Source organism: Dromaius novaehollandiae, chromosome 12, assembly GCF_036370855.1.
Source record: "Dromaius novaehollandiae isolate bDroNov1 chromosome 12, bDroNov1.hap1, whole genome shotgun sequence".
NCBI classification, from domain to species: Eukaryota; Metazoa; Chordata; class Aves; order Casuariiformes; family Dromaiidae; genus Dromaius; species Dromaius novaehollandiae.
Window position 1 is genome coordinate 11562716 of NC_088109.1, and position 21366 is coordinate 11584081.

Here is a 21366-nt window from a genome sequence, read left to right on the forward strand (position 1 = left end):
AAAAAAAAAAAAAAAGGAAAGCTCTTACTATGCTTTGTGCAATGTTGAAAGTGTAGTGAATGTATACTGCATAAATATTTTCTGCTATATACAGATTATTTCTCACAATCTCATTTCTAAGAAACAAAATCTAATGTGTCTGTTTGCTCCTTAACTAATCAGTCAAATTTCTTTTATATGAAGCTGGCTCTTTAGGGAGACAATGGAAAAGAGGCAAACATTTATCAAGGAAGTCTTTCAAATGAGATGTGTTTCTTCCTTCTGAGGCAAAGAACGTTTTCACACCTTTAGTGGGATTATGTTTTCAAATACATGAAGCTACAGGCCTTAGGATTTCATCTAATCATTAGCTGTGGGCTATTTTAAACACTGACAATGATTTTGGAGATGAGATGGGAGAATGAAGTACTGACTACTCCTAGCTTCACAACAAAAGAAGTTAAAAAGTAAAAGCAAGCGCCTAATGCTTTAAAATTAAAAGTTATAAACTGAGTTCCAACTAAAAAATAATAATGTATAGGAAAACATGCAAAGACCATACCTTCATTTCGATAACTGTCTGAAGAGCTTTTGTCTTTGCTGGCTCAGGCTGTAGTTGGGTTCTTCTATGTAATTCCTGCGGAGGGACACGATAGAAATAAGCTTGGCGACTCATCTTTCCATTATTTTATCACTCATATGAATGTATTGCAGCAAATTAAAAGTCTGATGATTAGATGCACATAACTCCAAATGCTACAGGTGTTCCCTTCTCTATAATCCTGCTAGCATCACTGCAGTCCCTGTCTTCTATTACAGTCAACTCTGCCAGCACATGCGCTATTTCTGAAACCACTATCAATAATTAATGTCAACCGTGACAAAGCCAGCAAGTAATCTTAGTCCAAATACAATGCTGCTTCTGCCCAGACATCAAATCATAATTCATTCAATTGATTTACTAATTCAAATACTGTTAAGAGTCATTTGAAATCTTTTCTCTAAGTTTCTTCTTTGTTTTTCCACTGATACCTGAAATAAGCAATTTAAAGACATTATATTTAAATTTGACATTTTAAGGATAATAATTATATAGTGGGTTGATGCAGCACCCTCTACAGCATCTATTACAATTCAGTTTTCACAATTGCAGACTATTTTTTCCTGCAGCATAAACCACAAGTAATAGAAAAATTGATTGCAATCATTAGAGAAGACATATAATCCACAGAAGGCACTAAAGTCTCCTGGTCTTTATGAACAGAAAAGAATAAAGATTGGTAAAACTTGGTCTTTTATAAAACACAGGAGTTTTATCTTACACTGAGGCATCGCAGTCAAAAAAAAAAAAAAAAGGCGGGGGAAGATATCTACATAGAACAATGTAGAGCTGTAATGATTCATCATCATAATTTAAAAATTTGATGAGCTTCTACCTCTTCCACAACTTCTCTGGGCAATTTATTAGAAAGCAAAACCAAAAAGAGACAGATTTCAACAAGGTTTGCCTCTAAAGGACAGGAGTCCCCTGGTAGGTGTCTTTCTCACTCTGCTCTTTCTACATCCCAAAGGTCTACATACACATTCAAGCTAACTTTATAACTACAAAAATATAGTTATGCCTGACAGGCTGAGAAGCTGTGTTCATTCACCAGAATGCCATCATTTGGCTGCCCCCAGAACCCGAACTATTTTCTCAGGAGTGCCACAATGCATAGTGTACGTGCGTCTTCCAAATTATGCATCTCTCACATCACCTTGATAAATTCAAAAAGATCGTCATCAAAAATGCTAATGCCATGGTCCCAATAGCTCTTTATTTCTGTCTCACAAATCCCCTTTTCCTGAGTGAAACAGATAATGTACAATTTAATGATTGCTTGACAGAGACCTATAATCACAAATATAATCAGCACATTTGATACACATTTCACGTTTTTTATTCTGTCCCCCCCAGCCTACCCCTACCCTAGCACATTCTGGATCTCATCTACCTTACAACATGCAGGCTTAATTTTTTTTTTTTTTTTTTTTTTTTTTTTTTTTTTTTTTTGTTAATCAGGAACGATCAGTCAGTTTCTTGTTCTTGTTTAGCAACAAGCACAGTGAAACCTATTCTATAAAGACTAAATAGTATAAGCAATTCTGGACATGATAAACTAAATGCTACTAATAATCAACCAACATCTTTATAAAAATATACCCAGAGTATTTTGTGGTTTCATATTCTAAAGTAACTGAATAAGAGACAAGTCCTGTGTGCTCCATTTAACTGAACATAGATTGCTTAATCAACAATAACTAAAAGACTACATGAAAAGAAAGATGCCAATTTTGGCAATAATTCACATAATTTAAATTCTTCTCCCAGAAAAGGAAAAATTATTTTACAATAGAAGCTTTTCCAAGTAAAGATTTAAGAAAAACATATTATATCTCATGTTTGTGGTCAGTTGTATTTCTCAGCATATTCTTACCATATCCAAAATAAAATATTCCCCAAATCCTAGTTTTTATAGTCAAAAGAGTAATTTCATGCATAAAGCAAATAAGAAATGTAGCACATAACATGACCTAATATCAAGAGATCTATCCAGAAATGGTCATGTTTGGCAAAATGCCATGCATTTTTGATTTTCCATTTCCATAGCTACCACAGAAAATTCTATATATGCAGAATTTGAGGTGAATGCTTATGATCCATGGGACTACAGTTAAGTATTCAAGTTATGGTCATATGGTGGATAAACTAAGACCATTTAGATCATACCAATCAATTTGAACTCGTTTTTCAAACTCTGTTCATGATCTTAGCCTGCAAACATTTTGGGCCATGACCACTTTTTCATTCCCTATTTTTACAGGCACTAGCAATGATACTGTAGTCTAAGAACCCTAGTAATATAAAACACATCATTATTATTACAAAGAAGAGGAAGAAAGAGTCAGATACACACTGTCCTGCCTTTTGTATTCTCTCCACTCTCTGCACTCTATTTCCATAGAGGAGATGCACAAAAACATAACAGCTAAAAACATTGCTAAATTAGACTCTGCCCTGAAACAGCCTATTGACTAAAATTTTGATAAAACACAGTACTGTATAGAAGTGTCAGGTTAGGTGCAAGCATTAAAATACATATGTAAAGTTAAGTAGATTTGTATGTTTTAAAAGTTATTATGTTATATATTAAATATATACGTACATATACATACGTTTAAACTACTTCTATTTAACATATGACAACAGCATTTCTAAGTTTATATTGGACTTTTAAGAAAAAGCAATACCCAAATGGTCCTTTATCCTTGTTTTTTGCATTTACAACTAATTCTCCACATTACAAAAAGAAAGAAATCTTTGCAAATCACCTATAACAGAGGACATCTCTCAATCACCAGCTGGTTGTCTCAGTAAGCAACTGAAAATGAAACAAGTACATTCACTAAGCAAACATTTTGAAAAATAAGAGTATGTCATAGATTTGTCATATAGTTCTCCTACAAAAGTCATGGAAAAAAACTTGGCCAGTCATACCACTATCTGATCAGCAAAAATTACAGCTAATTCTAAGACCAGACTTTGCTCCCCAAGGCCACATAAAGTGAGCTGGAATATAAACAGGATTCCATACATTACCCAGGGAGACAAACCAGAGTTTCCACCCCCTTAGCCAAAGATGAATAGACTGCCACAGATGAGTATTCCTAGATGTCTATCATAGCATGTAGCCTTGCCTCATAATACTTTTCCTGTTTGCTTTATGAATCAATCTGATGCTGGCTGACTTAAAAGCTTTTCTTCTCTATCCCTGGTGGTAAAAAGGCAGCAGACTTTAGGATTCTGGAGAAGATCAGAAAATGACTCCCACTTTATTATTTTGTGTGGGTTTTCTTCCAATCGGATTCAAATGCTTGGAGACTCCCATAAGGCTGAACTCTTGAATTATGTTGTTCTATGTATGCATTTTTTAATTTTGGGTTACTGATTCAAGGATATACTTTTGGTACCACTTTATGTGCATGACACGCTATATTCATTGTTTTACCATCTGAGGTCATCTGGAGGATTTCTTATTTGCCTCAACAGCTAACCTAGAGATATTCTGATCATTTTGTGAAGTCATTATAGCCTAAGGAAACCAGATTTTTAATCCATTACATCATTTTGGGAATGACGCTGCTTTGTCTTTCTAATTTCTCTTAATAAAAAGAACAGGGAGCCTACTAAAATTTTTTTTTTTTAACCGTAATGATACTTTCTTTTAGACTGATCTGTATTGAATGGAATGCTTTATACTTACTTCCATGATAAAGTACTTGTGCTATCATGCCTCAAAGTACTTGTGCTATCAACCATCGGGATCCATACTACTAATCTCTCAGCAGTTATAAAATTATACTTTCATTATATACTCCATCTGTATCACTGCAATCACTAGTACTTCTTACTAACCACCTTGTACATATAAATTAATTATAATTCTGCATAATCAGAGGTAGCATACCACATATTATCGCTGGGATTTTATGATGATGCTTAGTTGTCAAGGTGATTAATGCACCCACACAAAATTGACAGGTAATCAGCTCTCTTCACATCCACTGAAGTTTTTAATTTATTCCAGTATTCTTTACTTTTAGAGCAAAATGAGATGTAAACCAAAACCAGCTGTTGCCTTCTCCTTCTACACAGTTCTGGGATATTAGAGTAGCAGTTTCTATTGGCCTTGAGATCCTAACTTTAACACACAGTTTTACCACTAACTTAGACACCACAAAATACAAAGAGGAGGCATTTCATTCATATACTTCCTAAAATAATGGTGGAAGATTTCTGTTCTTTCAAAGAAGTTCTGTTCTTTTGTTCAGAAGTTGATAAAAAGACCTTGCAAGATCTTACCATCACTGACTGGTATCCAACACTCGCATTACTTAGAACAGTCTGAACCTAATACTAACTAAAAACAACACCAAAACAAAACTGTCTTTTTATCCTAGCTTTATTTTAAGACACTTCATGACTTGGCTGCAGGAAAGCAAGGATGTTAAGAACTGATCTTCCTTTTATTTTGATGTATTTTATTGAGGTTCCTAAGACTTCAATGACTGTATTTTGTTCTAATCAGATGAGATTGAACTGAAACTCTTAAATAGAGGACTACATCAATGTGATTAATACCATTCAAGACTTTACCATCTATTTATATAAAAGCTGCCTAAAATAGCATTACACAAAGTGGTAGAAAGAAAAGGACTCTCTCAGAAAAACAAGCAGTTTAGAGATGGCATCCAACCCATCAAACTACCAGTGAATGCCTGCAATTTCCAGAGGTAATCTTCTGCTAATTAATGAACAGAAGGAAAATGGAATAAGACAGAAGATTTTTTAAAATAACACAAAATTGAAGATGTATGAAAAATAAAGAGCTCATAGGAACAAAGACATCAAAACCAAAAAGCACTGGAAGAAGAAAAATGGATGCTCAAAGATGGCAGCAACTATACTTACAACAACACAAGAACAGATGTGAGAAACTATTGTGTCAGTAAATCTAGCTTCCTATGTTCCCAGGTAAAACACACAAATCTGTAAATCACAGCAGGTAATGGTACAGGAGCTGCTAGTTCTCTCAAATACCTTCACGAAGCAGATGGCTTCCATTCCCCTGGCAAAGAAAACATTTGTAATGCTTCTATACGACCAGTTTGTCTAAACTTTAAAATTTAAATCAGCAGTATTTTAACATTTTGATCAATTATTTCATTTAACTAAAAGCACAGCAACTTATCTATAGTGTCTATTTATCTGCAGTATTTTTTTGAGCCAAAAATACTATTAGAAAGGCTGATGAAGCTCAATTTAACCAGAATGCTACAAAAATGTAACACAAAGGAATTAATTTATTTGTAACATATAAGCATATCTTCTCTTTCCTGTTTTCTGTCTCTTCCTACCATCTCCAACCAAAATGCTATCATAATAACTCAGGTGAAAGCATACTTAAGCAATTATGATCAATTTTTTTTATATCCTTCTGGAAACTATAACTTGACAACACTGAAAATTTCCATGCCAGATCCCAATGTGTAGGGGGAAAAAATGTATTTTTGTTAGGAAGGATTCCAAAATCACATTGCCATTGATCTTCTTTTAAAGACCCAGTTCTATAGGTATCTGAGCTCTGTGAGAACCTGTTAGGAAAATTTTGTCAAATGAATTTTTTTTTTAATTTGGAGAAATGAAAGTGTGGATGCAAGCATATGAAATGAAAAACTGGGGGAAATGATGAAGAGTTGATAGCTCTACGAGTTCTGTAGTAGAAAAAAGTTACTTTGCATAACTGCTTTATTTAAATTTATTAAGTTTTCAGTTCAGCAAAATCCTCAGATGCATGCCTAATTATCTCTCTGTTTAGCGAAGTACTTATGCATTTTCTGATAAACAGGCAAAGAGGAGTTCTGCTGAATATGGAAGAACATAGACAGAAGTTGCAGGAATCAGGTGCCACCAACAAACTGTAAAATGCACATCAACACTCCGGCACACCAGCTAAGTCCAGCAATAATCTCACAGGCCTCTGTATTACTCTTGAACTGTTCTGACACCACTTCTTGCCTAATTTAGAAAACATAGGTGTGTAGAGAAGGGTAGAAAGGAGAGAGGAAGAGTTCTTACACAAGGCCAAAACCGCTGTACTGTATCACCATCCAATTTTTTTTTTTTTTTTTTTTTTTTTTTTTTACAGCTATCATACATCCACATATTCCCAAATTCATGCATAAAACTAGGGCTTATGAAATGTTTTACCTACATGCCTAAAGACATACATCAAGGGGAGAAAAAAATATGAGCATTAAGAAACTCAGCTTTTCTTTGACTTGTATATCAAAAACACCTTCAAACAACCGCATGTGTTCTCGTACTGGAAGAGTGTCCTCTGGCAAGAGACCACATATAAAAAGTTTTAACTGAAAAGATTTGTGTATGGAACTTGAAATGCATGTGGGACAATTTAGTTTCTAATTGAAAGCACATAAAACATTTCCTGAAAGGAGCTACTGAAACTCTACTTTCACCAGAATTTTTCACAATATTTCTTTTCCTTGTAGAAGAAATAGAATGTCTAGAGGATTATTTCTTTTTTGTCCAAGATTTTTTAATCCTTTTTCCCCTTACCAAAATTATTTCTCAAAAGTATGGAGAGAAATGTTATTGCTTCACAAATATCTTTAGATAAAGAAACTGGAATGTAAATAGTTTCATCTTTTCTCTTTGCTTCTTCTTCCCTGTTCAGAAGATAGTTTGAAGAATCTTTTTAATAAAGTTATAAAGGAAAGAAGTATCATATCAGTTTTACGACAAAAAGGGTGATACAATAACAACTGTTGCATCATACTGAACTTCCATCTTAGTGGGTACTAAGGGTAGACTTCCTTAGTTCCTGTGATCATAAGGATACATAAAGTGTTACGAAGCAGCGCCAAGAGCTTATGGTTCTATGGCTCAGTTCACACACGGTTACCCTGTTATTTCATAGCACATTATCTAAATGGCAAGCTTCTAGACTGCCCAAGTGTAGTGCTCATATAGTTAAAATAAATTCTACAACATTAAAAGACTTATTGGAAATAAGAGGAGGAAAACAGACACCTTTCCAACAGCCCTTCTCCTATTCAAGTAATTAGAGTCCTGCCAGTTTTCCAAAAAAAGCTGAAATGTTAAGAGTTACAACCATCCCATCCTAGGTAAGCTCCAAGACAGAGGATAGTATCCATTTTAGTGATTTCCTCACCTTCCACCCTATGAACACAACCCCCCCCCCCACACACACACACACACACAATCCTATATTTGAATCTTCATTCTGCATCTATGCTCCTCTTCAGCCCAAATCTGGGTGAAAAATCAATGTCACTGTTACACCTCTTAAATGGATGCAAAATAACACTATCAAAAATAAAGTCAAACTCAATTATTCACAGCCAAAAGTACTACATATTTCATGCCTTTGCTGGACAGAGCTCCTAAATTTGCTGGAAAATATGCTGTTGATCTTTTTATAGAAATCACTTAAAGAAAAAGAAAAAGAAAAGAAAAATTAAGCATTGATATATCAGTCCCTGATTGGGGAAGGCACTGCAAACAGCGGGGACCAATCAAGGAAGTGCTGGCATTCCTTGTGAGATACATGTCCCCGTGCTGCAGTAATACTTTAAATTTAATTAGCAAGGGATTTTTTTTAACTTTGAAAAGCAGCACTTCATAATAGTAACTACTAATATCCATACTTGCTATTAGGAGTTTCTTGCTTTGCTGTTACTGTTCTGGCTTACCTTTTAGTGTATCCTTTAACCTTCTCTTTTGCTTTAACGTTGGCTCAGTAAATAACTAGCTAAAATAACTTTGGGGTTTAATTTTCAGTTTCTTAATTCTCCAGAAAGTGCTTTTCTAAATATGGGTAGGTTTTACTCATATGCATTTAAAATTACTGCTGATTAAGCTATTTATTATTAAGACATCAGGCCTTAATCAACAAAGCCAACAAACATCAGAGCTAGTAAGACTTTGCATGTGTAAGTTCCTTGGCACTTTGGTATAGGAAATTAATTTTTTATGAAAACAAAAATTTGTGGTGATATTCTGAACCTGCTACAGTATTGGAATCATTCAACTTGAATCATGATTAAAGGTAAGCTATTTTACCTTTATAGTCTTTGATATGAAAGTGGAACTTGCTACTCTTCTAAAATTATCCTCCCCACTGATTATACTCCCCCATTTCTAAAAACCTGATTTGCTCTATTCTTCATATATTTAGATCAGTTAGTTAAAAAAAAAAAAAAAAAGAAAAGTGTTTGTGGGAAAGTCATCCCAGCCTCCTGAGTTTTCTGTCTGAGAGGAAGTGGCCCAACTGGACACCTTTGGCAGAGGCCAGTCCTATAATTATTTGAAATTTGTTTGTTTACGAGCAAAAAGTATTTGATAGTTGGAAGCAAACTACTTTTAGATAGACTTTTTTTTCCCCTCCAATTTATCATTTTGTTTTCTATTAATGATCTGAATTTGCTGGATAGTTAATCATAAGGTGAACAGAAATATTCAAAATAATTTATATATATTACATTAACTTTGTATAATCAAGCTTATCACCTCTAATAATTGTATAGCCATTATTATGACCAACTAATCACTGGCAATTTGCTAGCATACTACAATCTCTGAGATATTTCAGAATTTCCTTACTCTTCAGAATGAAAGGATAATTTAAGTACATTAGAAAGACTCTATGTGAGCAGACCTAAAGTCCTCCTAGCCCAAAAGCAGACCGCGGTGAAGAGCAAATGCCTAGGCAAGAATATACAAAACAGCACAAATATAGAAAAACCCTTCCCCTGGAATACCTTTCAGTTTATGACTTAGTCTGTCTGGTCAGGAGGCTGCATCCAAACCCGTGTGTTTAATAACTCTCGGTGGACATACTTCCCACGTATTTGTCTAGGAAATAAATCACCTCTGATACTGAAATGTGATAAAAATTGCCTTTTGACAGAGGATTACTGAATGTCTTTATAACTTCTGACCACTTGTATTTATCAGCTCTTGTGCTCTTAGACACACTCTTTAGATACAACGGGAAACAATTCAATTTACTATGAATATGAGTTGAGACAAATTAGCATTTCTGTATCTCAAAGTAAAAACAGCTTTCAATGCAACTGCTTTAGGTTCCTCACAGCAGAAGCTATTCTTCAGTAATATGACATAATAAAATAGGGATACCTGAGGTTCTGCTACAGTATATAAAATGCCCACATCAAAATGCTGAAGCTGAGATCATAGCATAAAAATTGCATCATATTCTCCCAGAGGGAGGTACAAGCTGCAAAGGTTTCTCCAAGTCAGTGGCCAATGTCAATAGAAAATTCCAGTCACCAAAGTCCAACTTTTGTAGACTGCCATGATATTTTTATATCACATGTGCCTTCACACATCTGAGTTCAGCATGGCTATACTAAAATCTGTTTAAAAGTTACGTACACTGACACCTGCAAATAACATGCACAGCACCTGGTAGCATGTGCCTACTTTACTTTTGTTAAATACACTCTGAAGCCCATATTGAGTTAGTGTCTCTTTCCTTTGTTCTTTCTAGAGACGTAAATGCACGTTCTCTCTCTCTGTCTCTCTCCCTCCCTCCGTCTCCCTCTCTTTTGCTCCGTCTCCACAAGTCTCTGGTTTTCAATTTAATGATTTCATATTTTTCTTAGACATGGGAAAAAAAAGAGAAGAATGCAAAAGAATCTGCTGCCACAGGCCCACAGACATTTTATAGTTAGTAACTTATACTTACTTAGATTTTTTCATATTAAATACATTGTATTGTCTTACTGGCAAAAATAATCTTTTCTCTTTGTGTCACTCATTTCTTTAAGATGAGTTGAGCTCTTTCAAGTTATACATGTCACATCTACAGACCTACAGAGCCATGTAGATTTTATAATATACACGTTCTATTTTTAGATCTTAGATTAAATATTTCAAATAATGAAAAGCAGTGAAACAGACAAATCAATTTTAAAGAAAATAAATTAAGGTTATGAATAAGATGTGTTAAAACTTAAAGGAGAGTTCGAAAGTATAACATTTTTTCAACCATATTGATCCTTTTTTGCCACGTTATCTGTGAAATGCCAACTTATTGCTGAACCACCTCAGCCAAAAATTGCTATCTGCTATATTGCACTTACACAGAGAACTTTTCTAATGAAATCTAATGACTCATTATGAAGTTTTCATTGATGAACAGAAGGAAATAATACTATGACATCAGGAGGAAAAGAGAATCAACAACCTCAAATGCCACCACTGTTAGGCATTCCTTTTCTGCCTAATAGTATTTATATTTTCATCAACTCCAGAGTGCCACTTCAGGGAGTATATGTCAAGATTTTCTAGTACCACGAAAAACTAAACAGAATCAGCTGTAGAGCTAGCATGCAGAAGTGCCAAGTCACCTGAAATTTAATAGAGCAACACGTTAGACTTATAAAGAAAATTAAAGGCCTACAAAAGATTTACAAAAGAAACACAGATATTCATTCATAGTAGAGCTATTGTACTTTCTTCATACTTGACGAGTCCAGTGAAATTTTATTAAAAACAGGACTAAATATAATATACATTTGCAACAAAATACCATGGCTAAAAAAGCTTTTTTGATAATTAAATGTGAATAATTACAACTTCAAGTCTTTCAGGATGAAGTTTGTAATGTTCAGATACTAGGCCTTTAATAAATTCATATTAAGAGAGGCTGAGCACCTTATTGCACACAGCCTAATTTAGGGTAAAATACAAATGACTAGTCTACAAATTCTTTTCAGGTAACGATACATAGGACCTAAATAATCTGAAAGCATGGAAAGGGAGAAAAATACATAGCCTTCAAAATTTTTACTATTAAAAACAAAGGTCCAGTGATGAAACTAAAAACAACATGATAAGTAATCTTTAAAAGGGGAAGTTGAATGATGGTAAGTAAACATTAGTGAGTTCCACCAATCTAATTATTATGTAGCAAAATATTAATTTCCTATAGCAGACAGAAGCACTATAAACACAGAAGTTTAGTTCCATGATCAAATCACAATTGTATGATATGGCTAAGGGTTTCAGATTCACCTAAGCACTTCCCAAAAAATACATTTTATAATTGTCACATTTGAAAAAAAGCTGATGTTTAGTCTATTTAAAAGGTTCTTTTCGTGAGCTAAAACGTTAGCTATTCCATTTACCTGCAAAATATATCTTATTTTTCTCTTTAAAACGTAATAATTTGCAGTTTGTGAAAAACAGACAGTTGCAAGAAGTTGACAGTACTTCCTGACCATATAAGCCAGCAATTCAGAATGCTCATGTGTCTCAGAACCACAAAACACATACCCTGAACCTCAGGGAGCGACTGAAAAGAAGGATCTGAGAATGGCTCACAAGAACGATGAAAAGGGCTTCCTGGTGGTCTCCCAACCACTTTATGGGTTCTGGCATGTCTGACACTGGCCTGCACAGCCAGCTAAATGACTCATCAGTGTCAGCCTCAGCAGCACCTAACTCACGTACTTTGTCTCCTACAGATGGGCTCAGATTAACTAGAAAACCCTGCACTACCAGAGCTTCGCTATCAAGTCATGGCATCAGCCTGTGGCTCTACAGAACAACTGGAGGGCAGGCTCATACCTGGTTCAGAACCTGTACTAATACAAAACCTTCCAGTCATTTTTTCCCTGTACTCACTGGTCTAATGAATGCTATCATCTAAGGCAAATCTCTTTTTTTTAATTTAAAACGCAGTTCCCTGTAGCAACAGATTTTCCTGAAGCTACAAACCTACTCTCCAGAGTTGAAAGATTAATGTTCTGAGGTTTTGTTTTCATAGACATCTATATGTCTATATATGTTGTATTTAGATTTTAGTATCTCCAAGATGGGAACTTGCTGTTGTTGTTGTATTATTTATCATCTGAACAAACAAGACCTGTATTTTAAAATATAATTATAAAAATAACAATTATCACATTGTGTTAGTCATCGAGAGCTTATGCCATTCTGTCATATGACAATGATCTCTAAATATTTAGATGAATATAATCCCTACGTTCCCAAGTAGTTAATAAACATGCAGGTAAAAGCACTGGATTGCTGGATCAAATTAACATATGAAAGCTTTTCTTAAGTACTAATTTCTATACTAATTTCTATATACGTAGAAATCTTTTTCTAATACAACATATAAACATGAATATTCTTCGGTTGGCTTGTTTTAATTCCACTACCATACGGGCACAATGTACTATTATTTTGATTTAAATAACTGTATATACTTCTATACAAAAGGACCACGGATGGATATAAATACTAGACAGCTGTTAGGTTATAGAAATAAATTACACAGAGGTACATGAGAACACTAACCTAATTCTGGGTAAGAGATGTATTCTACAAGATTTGTATTTTTCATCCAAAACCTTGTTAGAAGAAAAAACATGTACAGCAACACTGAAACAATACATTTCTATTTTATTAAGCTATTTATCTTTTTCTATCTTATAAAGCTATTTATCTTTTTCTATCTTATAAAGCTATTTATCTTTTTCTATTTTATAAAGCTATTTATCTTTTTCTATTTTATAAAGCTATTTATCTTTAGAAACCTTTAGAAGTCTACAGCAATCAAAACTTTTTAATTTGAAAGTGTTAAACAAAATCTTTGGAGGAAAAATATCTGAAATAATTTTGATTTTCCATTGTGTTTGATCTTTTTCAAAACAATAAGAATGAAAATCTAAAAAAGAATCATGCTTTTTAACACAAACCTAAATTTCATATTAATGCTTGCCAAAAAATTCCAAAAAAAGAAGAAATGATTTTGTATTGACCCCTTCCAAAAATCCTGCTTTTAGGAGCTGCCAGAAACCTAACCAAACCCATCAGTCCAGTACAGTTCCAGCTATTAGTTAGAACTTTTTGAGATACATGAACCAAGTCAGTCTTTCTCAGGGTGAAAGAGTAGGTAGTAGTTCCTAAAAATTTCAGAATGAGCAACATAAATTTCACTCTTAAGTTTATATTCTGCTGAAGAACCTTAATGCATCATTACAGGAGCCCCTTTAAATCAGAATAACCTAAAATAGAGTTGATTTTATATGAGAATATTGGAACAAAGGGAACATGCTACCAGTGTCATCTACAATAACCAGTTATCACGTGATGTGTTACTTGGAGGGTTTGCATTATAGCCATACGGTGTGCTGCCACACCTACAGAAAAGAACCAGTCAAGTCATACAGTAAACAATCTGTACAAGTAGTTATCATCCAGATAAATATTTATCATTCTATGAAGTCTGTCAAGAGTCTGTTAAAACTAAGTTCATATATCACCTCACCTTAATTAAAGAGAAAAAATAAAATAAAGGCAGCCAGGAGAAGATTCACTTAACACTTTCTCTGATTCTTTCTCCATTGCATGGGAAACAAAGCGTTGCTTGGTAACTTGAATTCTGCTATTCCAGTTTCTTCTTTCAGTCTTACCTTGTTATTAATACAAAAAAAAAAAAAAAAAAAAGAACTGAAAGCATGATCAAAAAAAATTGTTTGCTCGCTGCATGAATGACACTACAGATCCTTATTTGCATTAAAATTGTGACAAAAATATTTGATAGTCTCTTCAAAACAATACTACCCAGCCCAGTTTTTTTAAACAAGCAACAACTACTTTTCCTTATTGCATTCCTTTTCTTTGTCTTAGAGTAATAGGTCTCAGCAAAACACCATGTCCTTACTGAAGGACTGAATCTTATGTGTAACTATGTGCTGAACACAAATACCTATAGCCTAGGATCTGAGGCACAGATTACAATCTACTTTGTAAACAAAAGATTCCAAAAGATTAAAAACTTTTTTTTTTTTACTACCTCAATATTCATAATAAATGCTGAATGCCTAAATATCAAATACCTAAAGGCTTAGATTTCTCTAAAGATGTGAATCAAAAGAATCGCCACTGAAATGACTGGTACTACTGGTACTATCTGTTGTGATTAAAATCAGATCCTAAAGGAGAATTTTCAGAACTTCAGGAATTCACGTGATGATGTAATTAGGGCAAGATGGGAAAACAGACAGAGTGAAATTAGGTGATGTAAAATACAAACTTCTGTTCAGAACACAGTAACACATGGAGTTAGATAGTGTATTCAAAATAATCCCATTGTGTTACAAACAGAAATGGTAGCAATGACAAGCCAGAGTTGTCTAATGTTTTCCATTTTTGACCTCTTTCTAGTACTAAACTACCTCAGCTTTCTTTTTTTCCAACTTTCAAGGCCAGATTATATACTGAGAAAAAATTACAATCTATGCATTATCTGATTGCTGTATCCTTTTCATACTTGAAAACTTGAATTATTACTACTATAAACTTTTTATGTCATATTTGTTTCAGAATAATGGCAAAGTCAGCTCAAGGCTTCTCAGAGCTGCACATATTTCAGGAGATCTTTATGGAGAAGAAAAGGCTTGAAAGAGAGTAACCAGCAAAGCCAACTGCTTAAGGTTCTCTTCTGCCCTTTCCCAGGCCACTCCTCTTCCCAAGATCACCTTTTTCTATTTTACATGGAGCACAGGACCATGTATGCCCAGTTCCAGCTGAGAGGTACTGCAGGGACTTCAATTCCCTCCAGAAACATCCTTCTCTTTCCTGACACTTCTTCTTTCTCCTCAGAAGCCCCATTCACCACCTTGTTCCTCTCATGCTTTCGGGAAGCAAAATGCAGCTGAACAAGCAACAAGCAAGGACTTCTTCCTTTCCAAATGTCCAGGACTGCCTGAGGCAGAGATCATTTTCACAGGTAGGGAACCAGTTACCATATGGTCTGAATCCTCCCCAAGGCAGCTAGAGAGGTGGGAAAGCTATTTGGTTTAGAGCAGATGATTCACTGCTTCTCAGCATAGACGAAAGTAGGCAGCTTACCATCAAGGCAACTGCCTTCTCTGCCTATTACCTGAACAAGCTGGAGTCAACACGTCCATCTTCAACTAGATTTGTGCAATTCATGATTCGCAACAGGGTCCCAACAATGATGCTTCCAAGTGTATCTATTACCTTTTTCCTTTTACACCTTAGACACATTTTCATTTTTAACAATCTTTAGCTGCTTTCACACACAGTTGAAAAATTGAAATTGAAAGTTTAAGGTAACATGGGCAAAGCATAAAAAACAATTTAAACTAGTTGTAGCTTTTCACAAAATCAGGACTGTTCTCCATTCCAACAGGTCTGACTATAGCTTGTGCAGTCCAAATCTGGACTGGGTTTGACTTTAGTTTTAACGTAGCTAGCAGTGGCTCAGGAACACACACCAAAAGGCACTTGAGTCCCTGGCCCAGTTTGATCTGCCCACTATTGATTCTACATTGCAATTAGAACTTAACTTAGTTAGTCTAAAACAAATATGGGTATGTATATACAAGACACACCCTTTCTGGGCTGTGGTTCAGACACTTCTTAAAAAGTCCTGGACATCTCTTGTAGCACATACTGGAATTTTAAATGGAGTTCTGCAGTTCTATTAAATACTTATGTCCATTAAAACTATATATCTTCTTACAACTATCTTTTAAAAAAAATCATTTGGGAGGATCATTTGCAAAAGCAAGTATGTTTTATTACTCTTGCTATTGCAATATCTTATGCCTAAAAATCTAACTTCCTTTACTGCAAAGTATTTGACTATAAAGAACTGCAGTGATGTGATTTACTAATGTACAATTAGCTTTATCAGATTCAGACCAGAAATAAACTGATTGTTCTGAATGTAGATTTTTCATGCACAGTATATAGCCTTAAACACAGCAACATTTAAATGATTCTGCTATGAAAGATCATATCGTAAAGATGACAAAATGACTGTAAGAACAGCAACATCATCTAGTACAAGGAATTTTAAGCCAATAGTTTCTTAGAACACAGTGATACACTTTGTTGAAGAACTTTTTCAAAATGGTGGAAATCAAGATAGTATGATAAACTTAGCTATTGAGCCTTGTTATATTGTAAATGCAAACTACATGGAAAATAAAACTTATAATTACAGTTAAACACAAGTAAAGTCACAGTCACAGTTTCTATAGCAATGGTAATTCAGTCCTCTACTCCAGCTTCTGCTATTTTGTGGCCATATTTAGAGAAGGGGGGCATACAGTGAGCCTTACGGACATATAAAGGTATTTTCAGATCACAGCAGCAAGTAAATGAATGTATAACTGCAAACAAGATAACAGTCATTTTCTACCTCGTCATCCAAGGATCAGGTTTAATTTTTTTCTTCCAAGGTACATATCAGTAACTGTTTCTACTAAAAGTTTAAGAACCTCCTCCTTTTTCCCCTCTCTAGTTAAAAAAAACCCTAAAATTAAAAAAAAAAAAAGCTGGAAAAAAAAACAGAGAAATGAAGAACAAATTTTCAGAAAGTTAAAAAACCTACTACCTGTATTTTATAAAACTGTCTTTTTCTAACAAATTTCTTTTTCTGCTTATCAGTTGACTATATATGCATATTTATGAGCTGTCTGTCCCACAGATGAACTGAAGACCATATAAATAGCAGATGGGTTATAACCATTAACATCTCAACTTAGATGACCTTTCAGTCCAGCTCAATAAAATCTACCTATAAAACAAGACAAAGGTGCTTTCTGAATATCAAGGCACTGTATAACATTCATTAGATAGAGCTATAATATGACTTACTAGTCTCAAGTAATCTTCCCCACAGTTTACTATGCACTAATGGTACACACCTTCCCCCTTGTAAGATATATCAATCAGCAGCACCACTGAATAGACATTTGCATGGAAATTCAGACACATGAATAAAGTTTCACATGATCTTACATATATACAGTATCAGAAATGCAGTTGTTATTTGGCAGAATGAATATTTTTAAACATTAGAAGTGGTAAACTTTTGGCCATGTCTAGGACACCAGAACAATTTATTCAGCCCACAGCCCCCTTCTGCCCTCTGGGTCAGGCCGTCCTCTGCTACCTTCTTCCTAAGAACCTTGCAGCCATCACTAATCACATGACCAAACATACATCCGTTTCATGAGCAAAAATACAGGCATTCCCCATTACATGAGCAGGTATGTCCTGTCATGAAATCAGGGCAACAGCGCTCACGCATTAAATCAACTTCTTGTCTGGTGGTGGGAAGGTAGTTCAGGACATGCATTCAGTGTTTCATATGGAGCTATGTGATCTGCCCTTTCTAAAGATTACACAGCCTAGTAAGTCCCATTCAAGAACTATTTCATTATCAGTGAAAGAGCAGTTTTCAGAATCCACAGCGCTGCTTCCTTTTGAGACAAGGAAAGCACACTGTGCTTCTCTTCCTTCACTTAAAAGCCTTCCACCTCCCTGAGCAGTACAGTGGGCATGCTGTGCCGCTTCCCAGGGGAGTCAGGGAAGTCTGGCACTGTTAGAGGCTATGCTGTGCTTGACCCACAATAATCACACTGCAGCATGCATCTATTTTCTTGCATTTCTTCCTCTCATCCATACCTAGAGTAAGCAGCAGGAGACTCTTCTAAATGTCTCCATAACACTGAAAAGCACAATTTTGTGCCTCAGGGGGTTTCCTCTCTTTCTATAGCAAAACTGAGATTCTTTCTGACCTGAGAAGGTAAGCAAGACATTTTAAATTAGGGCCAACATCAAACCTAATTTAACCACAGAATCATGATATTAATAGCAGTATATACCTTTACAAGATGGTTCATTCAGGTTATTTACTACACGTTTGAAGAAAAACTCATTTTTGAAAATATTTCTGAGATGGAACAATTATTTTCATGCCATTTATATGCAGTCAGGACAGGTAGTTTTCGCTAGTAATTCTCATGATTGGTAAAAGCTAATTATCTCATTAGTGAACAGACATTTGCAGAACAGAAATACTCTTCATATGTAGAGAACTGTATCATCTATTCAAGTCATCTCAATTAATAAGCTCTCAGACATGCTTGTCTTAAACTAAACATATGCTATGTAGTACAACCACTAAAACTCCCATTCAGAACACTTCTTTCCACAAATAAGCCAAGCATATAAAATACCTGCAGTATAAATGAGAAAAGGATATACAATACATACTACTATAAGTGAAATGGTAAATAAAATTGTTGATCTTATTTCTACATTCTAATTGTATGACAAAGACTGTTTTTATACAACAGCCTCCAGTTTGACAAGCCAATTTGCAAGACCAGAGGCTGGCAGATGAAGCCATGGTGTTACCATGGAGATTTGCATGTGTATAGTTTGATTTAATAAAAGCCATTATCTTTGGAAAACACAATCTGCTGCTAAGAATTCCGTGCTACAAGAAAAACAAATCCAAAAAACTCCTGATCTCTATTTAATCACCTAAGAAATGATGAACACTTCAAATTCTATTTTGTTGATTAAAATTAGCATAATAAAAATTTGTAGATAAGCATACATAGACATAGCATGAATTATTTTTATAACATGACCTAAAACTCAGAATAGAAGACAGGGCAAATCTTAGGTTGTATACTGAGACAAGTATATGTCTATATTATAAGGAAGGCAAACCACCATTTTCCTCTCTATTTAAAATCAGTTTCAAAATATAATACATTTCTCATTAAAGTATTAATAATGTATTTGTAAAGCTCTTTGTAATAACTGAGCAAAAGGTGCTGGAGAAGCAAAAAGTACAACTGGGATGGAGTGGAATTTCACTCAACATTTGAATTTACATTATTTGTTGCCAAGTCTCCAGAAAGAAATTGAGTCTACTATCTTTCAGAAGATCAGATAATTTTATTTCACCATTAACTCTTATGCCCAGTTATTAGAACATAAATGTTAACATTACTAACTCATTGATTATCATTTTAACAAAAAATTCCTGTTCTCTGAGGCTGTAATAAAATAGAACATCAGCCCTTGCTTAAATATATTTATGATTTATCCATCCTTTAATTGTCAGTTTTTCATATAATACTTCTGTGTTATGAATTAAACATCTGTTAACACTGACACTTCTCTTTAGGGATTTCATAACACACAATGACTATTCTTTTATTTTTCATACAAGTTTCACACTTGACAATCCACACTTATTACAGAGTGGAACACAGCAATCTGATTTAGTCAGTTCTCAGGTTCATTTCATACAACACTGCTTTGCTTAATGCTGCCTGGGATGTTGCATGTTGCTTTTATTTCATAGCTCTTGCTTAAGTTTTTATGGGCTTAGACAAGGTCAGTCCTAACAATTCTTTTTAACATGGGTAGTTTACTTTATATGCCTTTCCAGACCTGCTTTGGGGAAGTTGATCTACGCCTCCTCTAAACCACTGCAGAGCAAGAATCTTACTTCTTTCACTTGTTTAAGTGCATACTATTGAACAGGCCTCAATCTAGGTATAAATACCAATCACACACATTCTATATTTTTTAATTAATTACTACTGTGTATGTAGAAGGTCTCAGTGAGTATATAATGTATGATACTGTCACTAAGTGACAAAAAAAAGTCCAACAACTTACCAAGTAACTCGTATAAAATAGGTACGTTTTCCTTTAAATACAGTGATAGACTGTTAGTAACTATTACCAGAGCTCTACTGACATCAGCTAACAAAACTTGTGCATGAAGACATTTTGCCACAGGACAATCCAAAACAAAAAGGAATAAATAATCTAAGGGTTAAAAATGATAAGAGGTAGGCTAACAGTATGAAGAAAAGAGAAACGGTGTAGAATAAAAAACAAAAACCTAGACAGTATAAAAGGTTACCTGGTGGAAACTGTCCAACTCTGTTAACATATTACAGAAACGATTTATTTCATAGTTTACATATTCCATTGCTTCTTGGTTAAATACTATCCAGTTATTTACAGCTCTCTATGGACTCTCCCAGTAGAATCTCATAGATTTTCTGGGCTCCTATGTCTTATCACATAACTTCTATTTCCAAAATCACTTCTTTACATATCCTGCCAATTGATGGACTTACCCCACAGATATCTAAAATTCTTGGCATCAACTCCTACGTAACAGAAATCTTTTCAGAAACAGATCCCTAGTCAGTATCTCAGCATGCTGAAAGCTCTGTCCACATACTTTACTTATTTTCTATTGGGATATCGCTGTATGCCATTCTTCAGAAGACTGAACTTTAAGGCTGAACGTAAATCAATCAGTCTCTGAACCAATGATTTGACACTCTCCTTATTTACATCAGTGCAAGTCAAGTGTAATACTAATACTGATTGGCATTATTCTAATGCAAAGTCATTGCAGATGAAATTCCAGGTAAGTCTGCAGTCTATTAAGAATAACAGAATGGAGGAAGATACCACAAAGTATCTTATGTTAGCTTCACTACATTTAGAGGCAATAAAAAGTAAATGGCTATAATATTTCCATTCAGTAGCAAACATACCAACAATAAAGTATTTTTAAAAGTTAGACCTCTTATATGTACTTGTCTCTTTTAGCATTGAAGACCTCCATACAACATCTCTACAGGCAAGGTTTTGAAAGACTATACCATTTTATGAAAACTTTAACACCAAAGTTTCTTTACATTTGAAATAAAAGCATATTTAAAAATAACTGATTTATATACGTTTATTGTAAGCTCTTCATCTTATTGCAATTTTTCATGTTAAAATTTTCTTTAGAACAGTTTACAGCAAGAAAGAAAAAGTGCAATATAATCCTTTTTAGCAGGCTTCTTCTGATCCTCCTATCTTCCACCATTTTCTAGGAGGAAACCAGTGGT

General features: G+C 34.5%; 1 protein-coding gene across 2 annotated transcripts in view; it reads right to left on the reverse strand.

Moving 5' to 3' along the window:
- The window catches only part of ERC2 (ELKS/RAB6-interacting/CAST family member 2), a 492995-nt gene that overhangs the window by 361589 nt on the left and 110040 nt on the right, over positions 1–21366 (reverse strand). For both annotated transcript variants that reach the window (XM_064518915.1, XM_064518916.1), the window contains exon 5: positions 542–616. In XM_064518915.1, coding sequence (XP_064374985.1) covers positions 542–616 — 75 coding nt within the window. The remainder of the gene's footprint in view (positions 1–541; positions 617–21366) is intronic.